General features: G+C 44.8%; 1 protein-coding gene across 3 annotated transcripts in view; it reads right to left on the bottom strand.

Moving 5' to 3' along the window:
* The window catches only part of SPEG (striated muscle enriched protein kinase), a 148,172-nt gene extending 140,163 nt beyond the window's left edge, over positions 1–8,009 (bottom strand). For 2 of the 3 annotated variants that reach the window (XM_060772894.2, XM_060772903.2), the window contains exon 1: positions 7,070–8,008. In XM_060772894.2, the coding sequence (XP_060628877.2) occupies positions 7,070–7,511 (442 nt within the window). In that variant the 5' untranslated portion in view covers positions 7,512–8,008. Of the gene's footprint in view, positions 1–7,069 lie in introns of all 3 variants that reach the window. The other variant, XM_067460842.1, reaches the window with a different exon arrangement.
* Between the last annotated feature and the right edge of the window lie 9,569 nt (positions 8,010–17,578).

Here is a 17,578-nt window from a genome sequence, read left to right as displayed (position 1 = left end):
CCCTAAAGATGGGTCACCCCTTGACTTAGAAAATTTGCTTTGTTCCTTTGTGGAGGTCCTCTTTTAGATTCTGGGAGGGGTAGCTAACACATTGGAAGATAGGAAGAGAATCCAAAGGGGCCTTGGTAAACTTAAAAAACACTGGACTGAAATGAATAAAATGAAATTCAACGAAAGCAAAGTTCTACACTCAAGCCACAAAAACCAATTCCACAGAGACCAATGTGAATCGGTGCATGATTTTTTTGTGTGTGCCAGGAGTGACTTGAAAAACTGCAAGTCTTTTCTGGTGTGAGAGGATTGGCCGTCTGCAAGTCATTGCCCAGGGGACACCCGGATGTTTTGATGTTTTACCATCCTTGTGGGAGGCTTCTCTCAAGTTCCTGCCTGAGGAGCTGGACCTGACAAAGGGAACTCATATGCACTCTCCCCGGATTCAAACCTCCAACCTGTCGGGTTTCGGACCTGCCGGCACAAGGGTTTAACCCATTGCACCACTGGGGGCTCTATCGGTGCATGATGTACACTGGCACACAGTGCACGTCATTGTACAATGCACATTGGTGTGCAATGCTCAGCACTGCATAATACACACTGGGTACTTTGCTGGCTCTGTAATGTCATAATGTAACAGCAGCTCTCTACTGGATATAAACATTAAGAAAACTGTCCAGTTGCCACATACAGAAGTCCATTTACAAAGATGTAAGTCCCTTACAGCATCCCAGCATTATTTTATCCAGTCACATCCTGCCTTTCTCCCAATAATGGGACTCATGTTTAAAAACACTACAGATTAAAATCATACAAAAATATTGATGAAAGTATAAATATAAAAATTATTTAAAAGCTAATTACACAACAGATGAAGCTAAATCATCATTTCAAAATGTATTAAAGATAATACACAAGCTGTAAAACAACAGAGCACACAATTATAAGCCCATCCCAGGCGGGATCTTTACTGCTATATAATGCTATTTGGAACTGCATTATGTAGTCAGTGTAGATCCACATAATCCTGGTCATTGTAGTCAAACTGCATTATAAGAGGGTGCAGATCCAGTCCCAATCAATTTCTAAAAACCTGACAGTATAAGAATGTTTTAACTTGCTAGCAGAAAGAGAGCAAAGATGGAGGGGGAGACTTCCACATTTGGAAACAGAGACCCAGAAATCCCTTTTCTCTGTTTCTACCAAATGAGAGTGAGAAGGTGGTATGATGGAGAGATGGGCTTCTCCAGAGCTCTAACGGGCTCATAAAAGGAAATGTGGTCCTTCAAATATCCTTAGTTCAGTTCACGTCATATAGTTATGAGGAACTTTAGTTATACCTCTGAGGATGCCTGCCACAGATGCCGATGAAACGTCAGGAGAGAATGCTTCTAGAACATGGCCATACAGCCTGAAAAACCTACAACAACCCAACTTTAGTTATACCTTCTTGTCACTTTTAAAAGTTGCATTTTTAGGAGTTGTCCAGTTTTTGTTTTTGTTTCGTCATTCCCATCAATTTGGTGGACCACCCAGGGTTGGTGCTGGAGCAGAACCACCTCCCTAACCATTGCCCTCAGTTACTGACGACTGCACTACTTTATTCCCTCAGAACAAACATTCTTGCTTTTCTTTAATAAGGAGTCCTAGGAAGCACAGTTGGACAGCTAGGCTCACAGCAAAATCTCTTGCCGTTTACAACAAAGAATGCTCTGGTTCCCTCAAGGACCAGTTGGCTTTATTGTGGCATCCACTTTAGTTAGGAAGTGCTGCCTTGATGTAGAATACATAAAGTGAACCATTTGTGAATCTAAAGAAGCTTTTTTTGTCTATCAGAACAAAGCAGATGGCAAGCAACCTGGCCACCATGAATCAGTCAGCTCCTACTTTACATACATCACAGATACTTCACATATGTCACAGATTTGCAATTAAGGCAATGAAAAAAACCACACATAAAACCAAAGTCATTATGATGAGGCCAGGACAACATCCATTCCAGGAGGCATCACAATACAAAGCTGAACCACTTCTGCTTCTGTCAGCACCTGATTTCTCTGTGGCAACCCAGATGTTTGCATGCATCCCAAGGCCAGGGCTACAAAACATGTTAGTCCTCAGATAATACTGAACTCCAGTTCCCGGTGGCACAGTGGGTTGAACTGCTGAGCTGCTGAACTTGTTGATCAAAAGATTGCAGGTTCAAATCTGGGGAGCGGGGTGAGCTCCCGCTGTTAGCCCCAGCTTCTGCAACCTACCAGTTTGAAAACATGCAAATGTGAGTAGATCAATAGGTACCGCTTCAGCTGGAAGGTAACGCCACTCCATGCAGTCATGCAGCCACATGACATTGGAGGTGACTACAGACAACGCCGGCTCTTGGGCTTAGAAATGGAGATGAGCATCACCACCCAGAGTCGGACATGACTGGATTTAATGTTGGGGAAAACCTTTACCTTACAAGTTTCCATTAGGGTTTGTCTACTAAAAAATTATACTCACCTCATAAGTACTCTGATCCTGATACATATTGGTAATTATTTGCACTGTGTTTCTTTGGGCTTTAATCCATTTCCAAGGAAACCTTTGCCTTTTAGCCAGAAGGTGCATCTACATTGCAGTTGACACCAATTTAACTGCTAGGGCTCAATGCAACAGAATCATTGGGGGGGGGGGGGTGGCTTTACAAGGTCTTTAACCTTTTCTGCCAAAGACTGCTGATTCCTCACTACCATCTACAAGGCAGAAGTTTGCCACCTCTGCTTCATAAGCGCTTGCCCCAAAAATCTGCATTTGTTTCTTAGCTGTGTGCCATTTTAGAATTCAATGTGATTACGAAAGAAATAATGGCCGAGAAGTACATTTAATGTATTTTATGTGCTCCATGGTTGTTCAACAGTTTCTCTCTTTTTAAATCTGTAGCGTGGTTCTATCTTCCCATAATGAAAGAGATGGGATGATTATTCCAACCAAAAACGTACTATACAATGGGTTGTTGTAGGTTTTTCGGGCTGTATGGCCATGTTCTAGAAGCATTCTCTCCTGACGTTTCGCCTGCATCTATGGCAAGCATCCTCAGAGGTTGCTGACCTCAGACCTCACAAGCCCGAAAAACCTACAACAACCAATTGATTACAGCCATGAAAGCCTTTGATAGTATTATACAGTATTATACAGTCCCCCTCCAACTTTGAGAGATGAGATTGTAAATTTATGCAGATTACTGGTATACCTTATATTAGGTATATCATGGCTGAGGAGGACACATTCCATTGCCACACTCATTCTTTAATCACAAGAGGTATGAATGAGGCTGGATCTACACTGCATTATAGGGCAGTATAGACGGATATAATCCAGTTCAATGCAGTTAATCCACATTCTGAAACTGAATTATAGAGCAGTGTAGATCCAGCCTGAGATCCATGTTTATCAAGAAGTAGGGGAAAACAATCCTTCAGACCAAATTACAAAATAGCTGCCAGCTGGCTCTCCAAAACTAGCTCCAGATTTGAGGACCTACTTCTAACAAGGTGGCCATTACTAGGTTATTCCCTCACTCCTTTTAGAGTGGCTGAATCTGAGAGCGGACTAGAGTATTAAATGCCCAACTTCCACTATGCTGTGGAGTCAATTACATGCTCCAGCACATGATGGTAAAATCAAAATGGCTGGTTACCTCATAGACTCTCCTTTTTGTTTTGGCATTATTATTATTATTATTATTATTATTATTATTATTATTTGCTTATCAGAAGCGACTTGAGAAACTGCAAGTTACTTCTGGTGTGAGAGAACTGGCCATCTGCAAGGATGTTGTCCAGGGGATGCCCAGATGTTTTAGATGTTTTACCAGCCTTGTGGGGGGCTTCTCTCATGTCCCTGCATGGGGAGCTGGAGCTGACAGAGGAAGCTCGTCCATGTTTTCCCCAGATCCGAACCTCCAACCTGTCAGCACAAGTATTTAACCCATTGCGCCACCAGGGGTTCCATAGACTCTCTTGACGCAGCCATACCCAAAAGTCCGAGGGTGCTGGAGAGGCACTTTAAGCATCGGTGAGCCCTGCTAGGGCCCCTTGAATCTCCTTGGAGTCATGCAAAAAGACCAGAAGAAACCACATTCCCATCTTTTACTATTCCTAATTAGGAAAAGCTTGAAGATCTGAACCTAGATTCATTAGCTGTAAGGCTCTGAAATCCTCCAAGGATGGGCTACATCACAAATGGCCCTGGAAACTCTCTCTATAGGTCAGCGAGTAGATGCATAAGCAACTTCCATGAAACTGCAGTTGCAACCAACTTTCACAAATCTACTATGATGCCAGCAAGAAGGTGGAAGAAATCAGCCCAGACCTATTTATATCGATACAGGATATGACCTTCACCTCCCTGACAAAGTAGATGCCATTCTGAAGGATGATAAAACATCCGCCACTATTTATCTCTGAGATTGGATCATACTTAGAGAAACATAATCCCGAGGTCGATGCTAAATTGCATTTGCAATATACATGCAGAGGGTCCCGCCTTGGAGGGAACTGGGGTACAATGAGGCCACAAAATTGCCAGTGGTCTCTCTCCCCAATATGCCAAAATAGAGAGAGATGAATCTGAAAGTTTCTTCCATCTTTAACAGATGTTTCCCCAAAATGGTTTATTTTGCCTTGTAGTCATGTGAGACAGAAAACAACACCTAGCAGTATCTTCCTTTAATAATAATAATAATAATAATAATAATAATAATAATAATAATAATAACTTTATTTGTACCCCGCTCCATCGGTGCGGCTTACATGAGGCCATGCTCATCAGTATAGTACACACATAATAATAGTAAAAAAAGTATCAGAACCAAAGTCTTGTCTGCGTTTGGATGCAATAAACTGAATTTTGGGCAGATATTACAGAGGAATAATGCAGAAAATGGGATATTTACATCTTTGCTGCTGCTAGACATTCCTGACCTATGGCCCCACATTACCCTATCACAATTTAATTATTTATTTCCCACATTTGTACCCTGCCCTTCTCACCCCAAAGGGGATTCAGGGCAGCCCCACAACAGGCAGCAATTCGATATCAATCCAAAAATAAATATAATTAAAATCCAAACAATTAAAAAAGTCAAGTATTAAAACCACAGTTAAAATCATGCAAATTCAAATCATAGTCCCAGACCTGTCCATTTGTCAACCACATTAATTCACTGTCATTATTGCACTGCTACAATCATAATGCACTTATATACAATCCCTCCTTAACTCCTGTAGCAATATCCTATGGAATTCTGGTAACTGCAGTTTATTGAAGGGCAGGCAAGATTCTCAGCCAGAGAACTTTTGGTCCTTGTTAAACTACAAACTCTAGGTCCACAGGATGTTGCCATGGAAGTTAAAGTGGGATGGTGGCACTATAACAATTTTGTGTGATAGAGCCTCAAATCACTGCCACATCCCCATGCCTGTAATAAAAGCAGTTCTGAAGGTAACCAAGGATCTCTTGGTTGGTTGAGCAGTTTTCATCACTTGGCCCAGCCACTAACTACAGATCGCCTTTAAGTCTAAGCAAGGAACAAGAGGGAGGGGAAAATGATTCAGAGGATAGTGAGAGAGCTGACCTATGTGGCTGGGGGCGAGGCAGTTTAATTTCCTGAAAGGGCTCATCTTTCAGATGGTAAGGATTGCTGTGCTCATGTGAGGGGTGGATAGGATGTGCCTCGGCCCCAGGGCCCCTAATGTCTGCCAGGTGTCTGTTGCAGGAAAACATGCTCTTTGGTGCTATCTGTGCCACACATGTAATCCTCTTGTCAGATTTCAAAGGACTCTGATGACGGGTAGGGAGTGCCTAATTGCAAAATGGAATATTCCCACTACCAGGGTTTGAATCCTTTTGGCCAAATCCAAGGTTTATGAGGGAAGGCTGTGGCAATTCAATGATATTAGGGTGTCATTTTGGACATGTACATAGATACTATTCTTTGTGGTTAATTCACACCCTATCCATTGAAAACTGTACGCCGATTCAAAAAACAGGCCATAATTCTGGAATAATAAATATTCGGCTTCTAGTTGCCCATCCCACCATGGATGACCTCATCCCCATTCCAAGTTCTGGACAAACAAAAAAATCCCAGAACATGGTCATATAGCCCGAAAAGCCCACAGCAACCCAGTGATTCCAGCCATGAAAGCCTTCGACAATACAAAAATTCCCACATTTGTGGGGGACCAGTGTAGAGATGGAGAAAGTTACATTGGTCTGCAGATACCAGAATCTGTCACTTTGAATGGAATTCTGGGATTTATAGTCCAGAAAGAAACTTTCTTTACCTATACATGTAAACCAGCCTCCATTACAACCCACAGAAACCCCTGTTACGCCCCATCATGTTTTTACTCGCGACAAAGATGTGCTCAGTGACAGCAATTGGTTTCAGGACAAAAATCCAAGGGTTCAAGCTAGCTTCAGAACCAATAATTTGTAACTAGAAATCTTCAACTAATGCTGCATATGTTTGCTGACTGTTGTGAGAAATGAACTCGACACATTCAGAGGCATTTTGTCATTATTTTACCATTCTAAGGGCTACACACTGGTAGGACAAGGGGATCTCATCCGCAGCAGAATCTTGGATTTTATTTGATTCTGCCAAGTCCTAGGGTGCATCTTTACACTATACTATCAAAGCACTGTGATACCACTTTAACCGCCATGGTTCCCTCCTATGGAATCCTCAGTTTCTAATTTGGGGAGGAGCTTGGAAAGCTCTGGTGCTACAGTTCAGGGGAATGCATAAATTGAAGTTTCTCGTCAAACAACCCAGTATTCTATAGAACGGAGCCATGGCAGTTACAATGGGATCAAACTGCTATAACTATACAGTGCGGACAGACACTTAGACATAATTGGAATCTGAAGACTTAGGAAAGAACAGTGGTTATTGTTCCTATCCAAGGACTCCATTGGTAGTTTCTGGCATAGAGTTTGCTATACAAGAAATGCACATGCCCACAGAATATCTGCTCTGTCATGGCGCCTGCCCAATCCCCCCAACACACACACAATTTACCCATACCTTCCATGTCTGTGACTGTCACTGTGGCACTGCTGGCTGCCTCACCATGGCGGTTCTTGGCCACACACCTGTAGATCCCAGCATCATCCACTTTACTGTTGCAGATCCGAAGGCAGCCATATTCATCCTCATCCTCCTCTTCCTTGTCTTTCTCCTTGGTGGGGTCAATCAGTACATTCTCCTTGTACCAGCTCAGGTGTGGCCGGGGGTTCCCGATGACAACCACCTTCAGCAGGGCATCGTGGCCAATGCTCACCGCTACATCCTTCAGTTCCTGCAAGAACACTGGGGCCTCAGCAGGCCCTTCTTGTTCCGCTGTGACTTTGGCTCTCTTTGGAGGGATGGCCGGGCTTGGTGGGGCTCTCCCCAGGCCTCGTCCTCCTGTCCCCCCAGACTCTTCATTGGCCCGACTCCGGTTGCTTTCTCCCAGGTTTTTCTGCATGGCTTCTTGGGCACCAGAGAACTTAGGTTGCTCTCACACTCGTCTCCTGGATTCTTGCAGCCCTATTCCATCCGAGCCCCTCGCCTAGGACTCAGTGATCTTACCAGTCCCGTAGGGCCCAGCCAAGCCCCCAGCAGCCGTTCCCCTTGCTTGATGTTCACCCTCTGTGTGTGCGTGCGTGCGCATGACCCCCTGGCTGCTGGGTACCTGCCAGGGGGCATTGACGTGGCTCCAGGTGCCTGCCCACCCAAGCCGGACAAAGTCCCAGAAGGTCATTCCTCTGCCAGGCAGGAGACTATTTTTAGGCTGGTCTCAGGTTGCAGCCAGCCCATCCCAACACATCAAGGCAGGGAGTCAGACACTTTGCAGAGAGTTCAGCCTTCTCAGTTTGCCTCTCACCACCTGCTTCCCAAACCTGTAGCTCCAGAAATTTTTACTAATTCTTAATAGATCTTCAAACCACAGACTCCCCCCTCACAACCATGCTTTTGAGGGACCTCAGGGCAAATGAGCCCCACCCTCTGCGCAGTCTTCCCCTCTCCTCCTCCTCCTCCTCCTCTCAAGTACCAGCTGCTGTCTGATGTGTCACATTCCTTGAACCAAGCTGAGAAGAGCAGAGCGTATGACTGGAGTGACTTAGCTTCTCTAGTAAAGATAGACTTGGGCGGATGGTGCTTTCCATATAAGTGGTGGGCAGTGGGGGGTGGGGCTAAGGGCAGGGGGCAGCCCTCTGTCCGTCATTCCTTCACAAATCATGTTAGGAGCACAGTCTTGAAAAACAATTTGGGGGTACTACAGTTTCAAGAATCCGCTAGTACACTCACTGGCCATAGTAGCTGGGGATTTTAGGCACTGTAGCCAATAGCTATTTTTTTTCTAGCCTTGGACACTGGAGGTCCTTCCACATAGCCCTATATCCCAGAATATTAAGGCAGAAAATCCGACATTATCTGAGTGTGGACTCAGATATCCCAGTTCAAAGCAGATATTGTGGGATTTTCTGCCTCAATATTCTGTGCTATAGGGCTGTGTGGAAGGGCCCTTGGAAGAGTGTCTGGGGAGATGATGTGTCCTCTTTGAATGTGGACAAACCTAAGGATTCACAATATGACTGTTCAAGTCTTTGCGAAATTTTTAAAGTCGTTTTCCCTCCACTTTTAGATTTGTGCTTGGGTCATGTCATTTTTGTGTGTCAAGAGGACTCTTCAGAGGGGGCTGCAATGCCAGCAGGCTCCTTGGGTAACTTTGGGGGGGGGGTGAGGGGCTGGGGGCGGGCATTCCCAAAGAACCGAGATGGCTGTGGGGATTGACTCCTGGACTGTGAAGCCCTCACCTGGAAAGACCCAGACCGGAGCAAACTGGGAAACGTGTTGTCAAGGGCTTTCATGGCTGGAATCACTGAGTTGCTGTGAATTTTCTGGGCTGTATGGCCATGTTCCAGAAGCTTCTGGCACATGGCCATACAGCCCAGAAATCTCACAGCAATCCAAACTGGGAAATCCCGGTTTTCTCTGGATTTATTTGCGTTTACCTAAAGCATCATTTGGATGCCTCAGGTAAAAGTGAGACAAGTCCCACATTTGGGCCTGTCTGGAAGCCTCTTCTGCACTGCCATATAATCCAGATTATCAAAGCAGATTATCCACAGTATCTGCTTTGAACTGGATTTTATGAGTTTACACTGCCATATACTCAAAGCTCTTTATATGGTTTTTAATTTTGTTTTAAATGTTTTTAAGTGTATATTGTTAAGGCATTGAATGGCTGCCTGGTTGTAGGCCGCCTTGAGTCACCTTCGATTTTAAGAAAGGCGAGATAGAAATATCATAAATAAATAAATAAATAAATAAATATAATCCCATTCAAAACTGATAATCTGAATGGTGTATGGCAGTGTAGAAGAGGCCTTACAGGGTGTTTTTGAACCAAATGACTTCAAAAAATCTATATAAATGGATGCCACCCCATCCAGGAATACAATCAAAGAAAATGAACACAGGGGAAGTAAGGAGGGATATCATTTGGTATAGGTTGCAGGGAAATAGAAGCACAGACCCAGCTGGCTGAAGGATTTGGGGACATCTGCTAAGTCCAGAGAATGCAGGGCTCAGGTACATGAAGGATGTGAGTTGCACCCAAAGCACTGGCAGTAATCTTCAAATCCACCCAGGTTCTCACTATATGGTTTGCAACAAATGGCTCTTGCAAGTAGAGGCACCCTGTGCATATCATCAAAAGAATGAGAAAACCAACCTGGATTAGTTGATCCAAAACAGAAAACACCTAAAAGTAACAATAATACTTTAATAACGCTAAGCTTGCTTTGCAAGCCCATCTAAGATCTGCAAAGGAAGGAGGGGCGATGACAGGGGAATTTTTGAACTGTGCTGCCACCTTCTGGAGAAAGAGTGGCCTTTGGAGGAGAAATAACTTCAATTTATCCCACTGCAATAGATCCTTCTTAATTTCACTCCATGTCTTAGTGTAATTACTCTGAAATAGCATCCATTTCATATTTGCCATGATAATGCCTATAGATTTAACTAACCTCTCAATCTTAAAACCATTTCCATCCATTGTAATGAAGTAACCTAAGGGCAAAGGAGGAAAGTAAAACTGGCCCAATTTAAAAACGGCTGGAAAACTGGAATATCTGCCAAATGAGACCAGCTTTTGTGTGTATGTGTGTGTGTGTGTGTGTGTGTGTGTCAGGAGCAACTTGAGAAACTGCAAGTCGCTTCCGGTGTGAGAGAATTGGCCATCTGCAAGTACATTGCCCAGGGCACACCTGGATGTTTTGATGTTTTACCATCCTTGTGGGAGGCTTCTCACATGTCTCTGCATGGGGAGCTGAAGCTGACAGAGGGAGCTCATCTGCGCTCTCCCCGGATACAAACCTGCAACCTGTTGATCTTCAGTCTACTGCCAGAAGTGTTTAACCCATTGCACCCCGGGGGCCTCCATCAAACCAGTTGGGGAGCTCCTTCACCCACCTGTGGTGGACGAGATCTCTGACGACCCAGCAGCTTGGTGTTGCGATTTCGCACACCATTTTGCAGGCAAGGTTGCCCAGATACGTCTTGAGCTCGACTCCAATTTCATCGCAGTGCCAGAGGAGGTGACTGAGGCATCTGCTTGTCCAATTTTGTGGGATTCTTTTCGGCTTGTTCTTCCTGAGACCGTGGAGGAGGTTCTTGGGGCTGTGAGGGCGACCACTTCGGCTCTAGACCCTTGCCCATCCTGGCTTATTAAATCTGCCAAGGAGGGGTTGGTTGATTGGTTTGTGTTGATCATTAACGCATTGTTGGAGCAAGGGATTTTTCCATCTAACTTGAAACAGGCTGTGGTTCGCCCACTCCTCAAAAAGTCGTCCCTTGACTCTACGGTGCTGAACAATTACAGACCGATTTCCAACCTTCCTTTTTTGGGTAAGGTGCTGGAGCGGGTGGTCGCCCTCCAGCTCCAGGGCTTCCTGGATGACATCAATTACCTAGATCGGGCACAGTCTGGTTTCAGGCCTGGTCATGGCACCGAGACAGCCTTGGTCGCCTTGGTGGATGACCTCCGTAGAGGGCTGGACAGGGGGAGTGTAACCCTGCTGGTCCTCTTGGACATCTCAGCGGCTTTCGATACCATCGATCATGGTATCCTTCTGGGTCGGCTCTCTGGGATGGGTCTTGGGGGCACGGTTCTGTCGTGGCTCCGGTCCTTCCTGGAGGGACGAACCCAGATGGTGAAGCTGGGAGATGCCTGCTCGGACCCCTGGCCTTTGACCTGTGGGGTCCCGCAAGGCTCTATTTTATCTCCCATGCTTTTTAACATCTACATGAAACCGCTGGGAGAGGTCATCCGGAGTGTTGGAGTTGGGTGCCATCTCTACGCAGATGACACACAACTCTACTACTCTTTTCCACCTAATTCCAAGGAGGCCTCTCGGGTGCTAGACGAGTGCCTGGCCGCTGTGTCCATCTGGATGAGGACGAACAAGTTGAAGATCAATCCCGACAAGACAGAGGTCCTCCTGGTCGATCGCAAACCAGACCGGCGTATAGGGTGGCAACCTGTGTTGGACGGGGTTACACTCCCCCTGAAGCTATAGGTCCGCAGCTTGGGAGTCCTCCTGGACTCATCGCTCACGATTGAAGCTCAGGCGTCGGCGGTGGCTGGGAGGGCTTTTGCACAACTGAGACTTGTGCGCCAGCTGCACCCGTACCTCGCTAAGGCTGATCTGGCCGGGGTGGTCTATGCCTTAGTCACCTCTAGACTGGATTACTGCAATGCGCTCTACGTGGGGCTGCCCTTGAAAATGGCTCGGAAATTCCAATTGGTCCAACGGGCAGCAGCCAGGATGCTAACGGGGGCCCATTACAGAGAGAGGTCAACCCTTCTGTTTAAGAGCTCCACTGGCTGCCGTTTATTTTCCGAGCCCAATTTAAGGTGCAGGTGCTTGCCTACAAAGCCCTGAACGGTTTGGGACCACCCTACCTGCGTGACCGCATCACAGTCTATGAACCCACACGTTCACTCCGATCATCAGGAGAGGCCCTGCTCGTGATCCCGCCCGCATCGCGGGCGCGTTTGGTGGGGACGCGGGACAGGGCCTTCTCTGTGGTGGCCCCCCACCTCTGGAATGCCCTCCCGAAAGATCTCAGACAGGCCCCTACTTTGGCGGTTTTCAGAAAGAACCTGAAAACCTGGCTGTTCCAACGTGCCTTCTCAGATTAGGAACCCCGCTACTAAAGCCCAGAAGCACCTTAGTAGAGTCAAGATCACCCTCACCGCACACTGCACTTATATTTTAATCCCATATCCCTCCGACACCTCAGCACTTTTTAATCCTGTACCCTACTCTGGCCGGCTCAGTTTTTAATAATGTCCTGTTGTATTGCTGTTGCTATTGTTTTCTGCTTTAACTGTTTTATTTGCTATGTATTGTATTGTTGTATTGTGTTGAGCTCCAGCCTGTTGTAAGCCGCATCGAATCCCTTGGGAGATGCTAGCGGGGTACAAATAAAGTTATAATAATATAATAATAATAATAATAATAATAATAATAATAATAATATGATATATGAAGAGGTGGAATACACAAAAATGCTCAATGTATTTCAATACTAAGTCTTCTGATGGGGGAGGCAGCTTAAGACAAGAGTAACTGTGGAAATTTCCTCCTCTGAGAGCCACATCTACATGCACCATGAAATCCAGGGCCAGTCCAGAGTAGTAATACTTTGATCTAGCCCCGTCAGTTGCCACACACTTCGTATCTTTCTTTCAAAGGTGGTGAGGTAGAGGCCGGACAGTCCAGTTAGACTTTGGCCCTGTGTCTTGTCACCACTGCTGATCCTCCTTCTCCTTGAGCTTAGCAAAAGTGCCCAATGACGGTCAACATATGGCTCTGTGGCCATATGTTGCAGTGACAGGGAGCAACATAGACCCAGTCATAAAATCATAGAATCATAGAGTTGGAAAAGACCTCGTGGGCCATGCAGTCCAACCCCCTGCCAAGAAGCAGGAAAATCACATTCAAAGCACCCCTGACAGATGGCCCTCCAGCCTCTGTTTAAAGTCCTCCAAAGAAGGAGCCTCCACCACACTCCGGGGCAGAGAGTTCCACTGCTGAACACCTCCCACAGTCAGGAAGTTCTTCCTCGTGTTCAGGTGGAATCTCCTTTCCTGTAGTTTGAAGCCATTTTTTCATTGTGTCCTAGTCTCCAGGGCAGCAGAAAACAAGCCTGCTCCCTCCTCCCTATGATTTCCTCTCACATATTTATACATGGCTTACCATGTCTCCTCATGATCTCCAGAGTCTTAAGTCCCTTCCACATTGCTAATAAAATCCCACATTATCTGCTTTGAACTGGAATATATGGCAGTGTGGACTCAGATAACTGAGGGCCCTTCCACACACCCATATAACCCAAAAGGCAGAAAATCCCACAGTATCTGCTTTGAAATGGGTTTTCTGAGTCCACACTGTTACATATTCCTCTTCAAAGCAGAAAATGTGGGATTTTATTCAGCTGTGTGGAAGGGGGCCCAGTTCAAAGCACATATTGTAGGATTTTCTGCCTTGATATTCTGAGTTATATGGCTGTGTGGAAGGGCCCTTAGTTCCCATCTACACTGCCATATAGTTCAGTTTTTGAATCCATTATCTGCTTTGAACTGGATTATATGGTAGTATAGACTCATATAATCTAATGCAAAGCAGATGATCTGGCTTCACAAACTGAATTATATGGCAATGTAGATCCAGCCTTAGTCTAGCGCTGAAATCACTACACTGCTACTGTAACTTAACTTTTCCAAGTTTGCAGAAGGAGGTATTCAGTACCTCTCTGCACTACCATTCTCTGCAAGATGCATAATGGCAGCTGGACTATATCCAAGGGCAGCTCCATCTGTTGACCCAAATGGATAGTGAAAGCATCCACCACTAACTAGTTGTCAGCTGTCACGGCCACCCCCACAAACTTCCTGGACCTCCATGCAAATCAAATAGGATCTCATACTGAGACTTTATACTGAGAACCATTAATATGTTTTTAAGATAAAGACCTTCATAGGCAGATAGCCTATAGGCTTACATGTTTGGATCATAAACAAGTATATGTATGTATGTAGTGTATTTGTCACAAGAATATTTTGTAATAACAAAGGTACAGTATGTTTCTTAAAGATTTCATGGCTGGTGATTAATGCAAGAGTGGTGGAGGTGATTATATGTTGTCAATCTGGGCAATTCTCCTGACAAAGATATTTGAAACACCCTGGGAATGCATTATTCATTGCATTATAATTGAACCTAAATGGCGTTTGCCTCTTGCGTTTCACCTGCTCTTTTGTAGAGCCCCGTTCCTTTGTAGGAAGAAATAATCAGCCAAATCCCATACTGCTGAGGCTGCATTCATATTAATAAAAGGAAAATTCAGGAGATTTAATAGGCGAGCTTCTAGATTGGGCAATTATGCTTTATGCACAGGTGCTTCCCTCCCTCTTCATAAAACGAGAAGAGCTGTTTCTGTACAATAATGAAGCAGCCTTTAAAATGAAGTAACAATACTTCACATTTGCATAATCTTCATAACACTTCACCTGCATTTGCTCAACTAACTATAATTATTACAGTAGCAACCGTGTAAAGCAATGATGGGTAACTTGTAGCCCTCTAGATCAGCGTTTCTCAAGCTGAGAGTTGGGACCTCTGGGGGGTCTCGAGGGGGTTTCAGAGGGGTCACCAAAGACCATCAGAAAACATATATTTCTGATGATCTTGGGAACCCCTTTGGCAGAGAAGGCTTAAGATCTCTCAGCCTGTCCTCTTCCTTTTTTTGAAACAGATGGTAAATCATCCAGTTCCCACAAAAAGCCCTCCTTCACTGTGATTTGCCAGCCTCTCACCTGGCCTCTCAGCCAAGGGGAGGGCTGTTTCTGAGACTCCAAGTGGGGAGGGGAGAGCAGGAGTGCTCAGCGCATGGCAGCGTGGTGCGCATGTGTTTGTGAGGGAGAGTGTGCAAGGCTGGAGGGAGGCTTGTGCCAGCGAGTCCCTTCAAGCCATGGGGGTTTTGTGTGGGAAGCTTGGCCTAATTCTATCATTGGTGAGGTTCAGAGTGCTCTTTGATTGTAGGCGATCTATAAATCCCAGCAACTACAACTCCCAAATGTCAAGATCTATTTTCTCCAAATTCCACCAGTGTTCACATTTGGGCAAAACAAAGTATTTCTGCCAAGTTTGGTCCAGCTCTATCATAGTTTGAGTCCACAGTGCTCTCAGGATGTAAGTGAACTACAACTCCAAAACTCAAATCAATGCCCACCAAATCCTTCCAGTATTTTCTGTTGGTCATGGGAATTCTGTGTGCCAAGTTTGGTTCAATTCTATCATTGGTGGAGTTCACGATGCTCTTTAATTGTAGGGTAACTATAAGTCCAAGCAACTACAACTCCCAAATGACAAAATCAATACCCCTCCCCCAACCCCACCAGTATTCAAATTTGGGCATATCAGGTATTTGTGCCAAATTTTGTCCAGTGAATTAAAATACATCCTGCCTATCAGATATTTACATTACAACTCATAACATTCAGTTATGAAGTAGCAACGAAAATAATGTTATGGTTGGGGCTCACCACAACATGAGAAACTGTATCAAGGGGTCGTGACATTAGAAAGGTTGAGAAACACTACTCTAGATAGTTATGCTGGCTGGAGCTGATGAGAATTCAGCCCAACAATATTTGGAGAACCCCAAGTAGTCCCTCCCCATTGTGAGATAAGACAATTGTGACCCAAATGCAAATGGAGGTAGCGCAGTTCATAAGAGAAATCAGCTTGCCATAGACCACCTACATATCCTTCTACCTGTTCTGATTTAGCAAGCACAGTTCCAATTAATCCTCTGTTCTCACACACTTTCAGCTTCTTTTGAAATATCACAGTTTCCCTCTCTTCCTATCTTGACCACATGCTGAGTTTGCTTAACCACATATGACCCAGTTTTCATCTGTGAAATGTTGGAGGCTAAGCACCTCATGGCTGCATGACAGAAGCCGGAATCAAACCTGAGGATTCGTCAATATATTTTAGCCACTGTGGTTCACCACCTTCAATGAATGATTACAAGACAGATGATATGCGGCTGCTAATCTATAATGGTTGTGGGAAGAAGGAATCACAACTGCTTTCCACATCCTTGTTTGCATTTACTAAAATCCCCTCTTCAAGGTAAAGGTAAAGGTTTTTCCCTGATATTAAGGCCTTGTCCGACTCTAGGGGTTGGTGCTCATCTCCATTTCTAAGCTGAAGAGCTGGCGTTGTCCGTAGACACCTCCAAGGTCATGTGGCCAGTATGACTACATGGAACGCCATTACCTTCCCACCAGAGTGGTACCTATTGATCTACTCACATTTGCATGTTTTCAAACTGCTAGGTTGGCAGAAGCTGGGGCTAACAGCGGGAACTCACCTTTCTCCCCAGATTCAAACCTGTGACCTTTCGGTTAGCAAATTTAGCAGCCCAGCGGTTTAACCCACTGTGCCACCAGGGCCCCCTCTTCAAACACAACTTCTAAAGGAACCACAGACAAGCCTTGACAGTCCTGGCACATAGCTATAGCCTACCTTACATCCTCTCTTACAGGCATTTGACAAATAGGGGAGGCAGGAATGAGTGAATCCATACCTTCCATTTTCACATTTCTACATCAGTGTGCAAATTTCTACTTCACTACTCAGAGAAGTACATAAACAGAAGGCAGAAGGGCCTTCAGCTCTGTTTTCTCACAGTTGCAAAAAAAAATCCAAAGACTCTGCACTTTGTCCTGCATATGCATTCCATACAAGGAGAAATCCTTCTTGCAGCAGCTTCCGAATGCAGGGCATTTTTGGAACTGGATGGTTTGGGAGGAGAGCAGATCCTCTTCCGGTAATGTTCCCTTATGGCAATGGCTCAAAAAAAAAATCTGTATAGGCAACTGAAATTGAAATAGACTGCTTTTATTACATACTAGTTTGGGGACCCGGCGGTTCATTAATGCTGAAAATAGCAACCTTCTTCAAGCTTCCACTAGTTATTTCTTATGTATATAATTGCTTATACAATTGCATGTGTGTATTGGTTTGCAGGGTTTGTTTACTCTTTGTTGTTGGAAGGGCTGCAGACCATGTGATCAGATCTGGGCCTGTTCAGGGCTCAGACTCCATTTTAGATCTCAGACTCCATTGGACATTCACACTACAGAGACTTCAATGTAGGAACAATATGCTTAGAGCTTTCAGTAGGAACAGATGTATGCTTTCAGACTCCAATTGGACTTTCAGACTAGACAGAGACTCTATTAGACTGCTATATATGTGCTTTTTTTTTTTTTTTTGGATTGGCATATCTTTATCCCTAACAGTTCAAAGACATATCTAGGTACATCAGTTTAGAAGTTGAGAAACCTAATTGCCTTGCATGAATGCCATTTTGACCAAAAGGTTATGACATCATTTTTCAAAAGGTTATGACTTCTAACAAGGTCATGGCTTTCCAAAGATCATAAAATCTCCAAAAGGTTATGGA

The sequence above is a fragment of the Anolis sagrei genome, chromosome 1 (assembly GCF_037176765.1).
Source record: "Anolis sagrei isolate rAnoSag1 chromosome 1, rAnoSag1.mat, whole genome shotgun sequence".
NCBI classification, from domain to species: Eukaryota; Metazoa; Chordata; class Lepidosauria; order Squamata; family Dactyloidae; genus Anolis; species Anolis sagrei.
The sequence above is the reverse complement of the archived record's forward strand: the minus strand, read 5'-3'. Positions and strand labels throughout refer to the sequence as shown.